The sequence below is a fragment of the Cottoperca gobio genome, unplaced genomic scaffold (assembly GCF_900634415.1).
Source record: "Cottoperca gobio unplaced genomic scaffold, fCotGob3.1 fCotGob3_220arrow_ctg1, whole genome shotgun sequence".
NCBI classification, from domain to species: domain Eukaryota; kingdom Metazoa; phylum Chordata; class Actinopteri; order Perciformes; family Bovichtidae; genus Cottoperca; species Cottoperca gobio.
In genome coordinates this window covers 141,424-146,169 of record NW_021166853.1, presented here as the reverse complement: position 1 = coordinate 146,169, position 4,746 = coordinate 141,424, and the positions used below count along the sequence as shown (strand labels likewise).

The window sequence follows — 4,746 nt, the reverse complement described above, 5'->3', positions numbered from 1 at the left end:
CTGTAGTATTACTGTACTAGTATTTGTACTGTACTGAAGTATTACTGTAGTATTTGTACTGAAGTATTACTGTAGTATTTGTACTGAAGTATTACTGTAGTATTTGTACTTGTACTGAAGTATTACTGTAGTATTTATACTGTACTGAAGTATTACTGTAGTATTTATACTTGTACTGAAGTATTACTGTAGTATTTGTACTTGTACTGAAGTATTACTGTAGTATTTGTACTTGTATTGAAGTATTACTGTAGTATTTGTACTGAAGTATTACTGTAGTATTTGTACTTGTACTGAAGTATTACTGTAGTATTTGTACTGAAGTATTACTGTAGTATTTGTACTTGTACTGAAGTATTACTGTAGTATTTGTACTTGTACTGGAGTATTACTGTAGTATTTGTACTTGTACTGAAGTATTACTGTAGTATTTGTACTGTACTGAAGTATTACTGTAGTATTTGTACTTGTACTGAAGTATTACTGTAGTATTTGTACTGTACTGAAGTATTACTGTAGTATTTGTACTTGTACTGAAGTATTACTGTAGTATTTGTACTGTACTGAAGTATTACTGTAGTATTTTTACGTGTACTGAAGTATTACTGTAGTATTTGTACTTGTACTGAAGTATTACTGTAGTATTTGTACTTGTACTGAAGTATTGCTGTAGTATTTGTACTTGTACTGAAGTATTGCTGTAGTATTTGTACTTGTACTGAAGTATTACTGTAGTATTTGTACTTCACTACAGGACGACTCCTTTGTTTTTACAGCTGAAGTCTAAACTGACTGTAAGAAGTTTCCTGAAGCTGAAGTGAGTGTTTGTGAAACATGTTGAACACACAGTATCTGTCACACCCTGCTCTCCCCCCCCCCCCCCTCCTCTTCTTGTAATGTGGTGGAGCTTGTTATCGCCCCCCCCCCCCCCTGCTCATACACTTCCTGGTCCCTCCCCTGCAGATCTACAGCTGTGTGGATGGGTCTAACCAACATGGCGCTGCACACACACAGCTGACAGGCTCCACTCGCTGCACACACACATGCTTTGAGATCGCAGCTCAAACTAGTTTCACTTCTCAGGAAGTGAGACTCACACAGTATCTGTCACACCCTGCTCTCCCCCCCCCTCCTCTTCCTATCATGTGGAGGACCTTTATACCTACACTTCTCAGGAAGTGAGACTCACACAGTATCTGTCACACCCTGCTCCCCCCCCCCCTTCCTCTTCCTATCATGTGGAGGACCTTTATACCTACACTTCTCAGGAAGTGAGACTCACACAGTCGCTGGCAGTGAAGGAGAAATGGCGCAGAAAGGAGTTCAGCTGGACCGCGAAACCTTGTCTTGTTCCATCTGTCTGGATCTACTGAAGGATCCGGTGACGACTCCCTGTGGACACAGCTACTGCAAGAACTGTATTCAAAGCTTCTGGGATGGAGAGGACGAGAAGAGAAGCCACAGCTGCCCTCAGTGCAGGCAGACCTTCACACCGAGGCCTGTCCTGCTGAAGAACACCATGTTAGCAGCTGTAGTGGAGGAGCTGAAGAAGACTGGACTCCAAGCTGCTCCTGCTGATCACTGCTATGCTGGACCTGAAGATGTGGGATGTGATGTCTGCACTGGGAGAAAACTGAAAGCCTTCAAGTCCTGTGTGCAGTGTGTGGCCTCTTACTGTGAGAAACACCTCCAGCCTCATCATGATGTGGCTCCATTAAAGAAACACAAGCTGGTGGAGCCCTCCCAGAAGCTCCAGGAGAACATGTGCTCTCGTCACGATGAGGTGATGAAGATGTTCTGCCGTACTGATCAGCAGTGTATCTGTTATCTCTGCTCTCTGGAGGAACATAAAGGCCACGACACAGTCTCAGCTGCAGCAGAAAGGACTGAGAGGCAGAGAGAGCTCGAGGGGAGTCGACTAAACATCCAGCAGAGAATCCAGGATGGAGAGAAAGATGTGAAGCTGCTTCAGCAGGAGGTGGAGGTCATCAATCGCTCTGCTGACAGAGCAGTGGAGGACAGTGAGAAGATGTTCACTCAGCTGATCCGTCTCATGCAGAAAAGAAGCTCTGATGTGAAGCAGCAGCTCAGATCGCAGCAGGAAAGTGAAGTGAGTCGAGTCAAAGAGCTTCAGGAGAAGCTGGAGCAGGAGATCACTGAGCTGAAGAGGAAAGACGCTGATCTGAAGCAGCTCGCACACACAGAGGACCACAACCAGTTTCTACACAACTACCCCTCACTGTCCCCACTCAGTGAGTCTACACTCTCCTCCAGCATCAACATCCCTCTCAGATACTTTGAGGAAGTGACAGCGGCTGTGTCACAAGTCACAGATGAACTCCAGGACGTTCTGAGAGAGAAGTGGACAAACATCTCACAGACTGGGACTGAAGTGGATGTTTCACTGTCAGCAGAGCCCAAGACCAGAGCTGGATTCTTAAAGTATTCACGTGACATCACACTGGATCCAAACACAGCACACACACAGCTGTTATTATCTGAGGGGGGCAGAAAAGTGACAGTAATGAGTCAACATCAGTCTTATTCTCGTCACACAGACAGATTCACATGGTGTCTTCAGGTGCTGAGTAGAGAGAGTCTGACTGGACGTAGTTACTGGGAGGTGGAGCGGAGCGGGGGAGTTTATGTAGCAGTCGCATACAAGAACATCAGCAGAGCAGGGGGGGGGGTGAATGTGGATTTGGATGTAATGATAAATCCTGGATGTTATATTGTGACGATGACAGTTATATATTTTATCACAACAAAGTCGACACTCCCGTCTCAGGTCCTGCGTCCTCCAGACTCGGAGTGTACCTGGATCACAGAGCAGGTGTTCTGTCCTTCTACAGCGTCTCTGACACCATGACTCTCCTGCACAGAGTCCACCACACATTCTCTCAGCCGCTCTACGCTGGAGTTAGTTTATATTATTATTCTCCTGGAGCCACTGCTGAGTTCTGTAAACTCAAGTAGACAGAAGTAAATCTCTGGTTCTCCTTCAGGGAGTCTTCTTCTCTCAGTGAGTAAACTAACCCCCCCGGACTAAGTGACATGTTCTATGTTTCATATTATATTCCAGATGATCAGCTGTACAATGAACCTGAATAATAATCACAATATAAGTGCAGGAGGTTTGTGTGACACCAGGATGAAGTGTGAGCAGATAGTTTCCTGTGAATGTTGATCACAGATCACATTTACTTTGAACACAATGTTCTTGTAATGTTAACAGTGAAGTTGAACATGACCCTCATCCTGGGTGGGGTTTGTATTAAACATGTTAAGACTAAAAAGACTTCTTCCTTTAAAATGAATGTGAACGTGTGATTTAAGGGAAGCGGCTTCAGCTCTGTGTTTAAACTCTGAAACGTATTTCGTCTCCGTGTTTGTGCCGACGGCTGATTGTTGTGGCGTTTGTTCAGCTGTCACTCAAACATTGTGGGCGGTGCTTGACGTCATCAGTGGTTGTGTAATGTGGGACTTTGTTTAGGTGGAGCTGCTCCCTCTGTCTGTGGAGCCATGGAGGCTCTCACTGCTCATCATGTTGCTGTCTCTGCATCAACATGTCCACTCAATGTTTGATGAATATTTGTGTTGATGTATTTCTATCTTGTTTCTCTTCCACTGCATGTGTTCAGAGAGGAAGCAGCAGCTTCATCCTGGACACTTTGTTCTGTTAGAAAGACGTCTAGAAGCACATTGATGTGTTGTTGTTGTTATGAGGGCTTATAGAAGTGTACTTATCCTGATCATAATCCATCAGCAGAGGATTCATTCTTGTCTTTCACATGCTGACATTGTGCTCAAAGTGAACGTGTACATGAAGTCATTGAACTTTACTGATGTGAGAACAAAGTGCAGCTTCACATGATGAATAAACAAACATCAAGTCTTTTCTTCTTGTCTTCATTCCAGGGTATCAAACAAAGCTGACGGAGACAATGTGAAGCTGACGGAGACAATAACTGAGCAAAGTAGCAGCACGTGGTGATCAGATGTTGTCTTATAGATCAGCTGTGAATATGAAACTACTGTATTACTGCAGATCAATATTATCACTACAGTAATAAGGAGACATGTTTTGTGTCTGTCGAGTGGGGAAATGAAAGAACGTACAAATGAAAGTCATGAAATGTGCAGTTTGAAGGATTTAAAGGACCTTTGTGTTGCTGTAGTTTCCCAGCATGCTCTCTGGTCTGTGTGTTGGTGTGCAGGAGGATCCAGGTGGAGCAGATGCATCAACACAGAGATCAAGGTGCGTTCACTGACCTGCTTCAACAGTAGGAGCAGTGACTGTTGAACTGTCTGTCAGTCTGTGTGTGTGTCTGGCTCCACCTGCTGCTTCTTATTTTAATGACAATCTGCATCCAATAACTTCTGCACTCTTTAATATTGAGCTCCACCTTCCAGATACTGCAGTACTTCTTCTGTGAAACACATCGACACACTGCAGCAAGTATTCATGTGTTCAGTGAAGACGAGCTCTAATGAACTCCTGCATGAAGGTGAACAGGCTCAAATAAACAGCTCACACATATCAGCTGACACTTCCCCACTTCATGTATAACATGAGCTGTGAGTGACATGTGAACAAAGCCCTCTGCACAAAGCTTCAGAATATAGAGAGGAATGAAAGTGGAAAGTTTGGTGTATGTAAGTGCTGCTGAAGTGGAGACTTCTGCTGAAGAGTGTGAGAAAAAGCTCCTTTAAAGATATGTATTGTAACATTCATACATGTTGTAC

The 4,746-nt window shown here is 44.0% G+C and overlaps 1 protein-coding gene across 1 annotated transcript; it reads left to right on the top strand.

Annotated features, from left to right (window-relative positions):
- The first annotated feature begins 939 nt into the window (after positions 1 to 939).
- LOC115004914 (tripartite motif-containing protein 16-like) lies at positions 940 to 4,157 on the top strand. The gene is given in 4 exon segments (XM_029426649.1): positions 940 to 1,083; positions 1,269 to 2,683; positions 2,686 to 3,022; positions 3,919 to 4,157. Coding segments are annotated over 2 exon segments (1,668 nt in total). The 5' UTR covers positions 940 to 1,083; positions 1,269 to 1,306; the 3' UTR covers positions 2,977 to 3,022; positions 3,919 to 4,157.
- Positions 4,158 to 4,746: the final 589 nt, after the last annotated feature.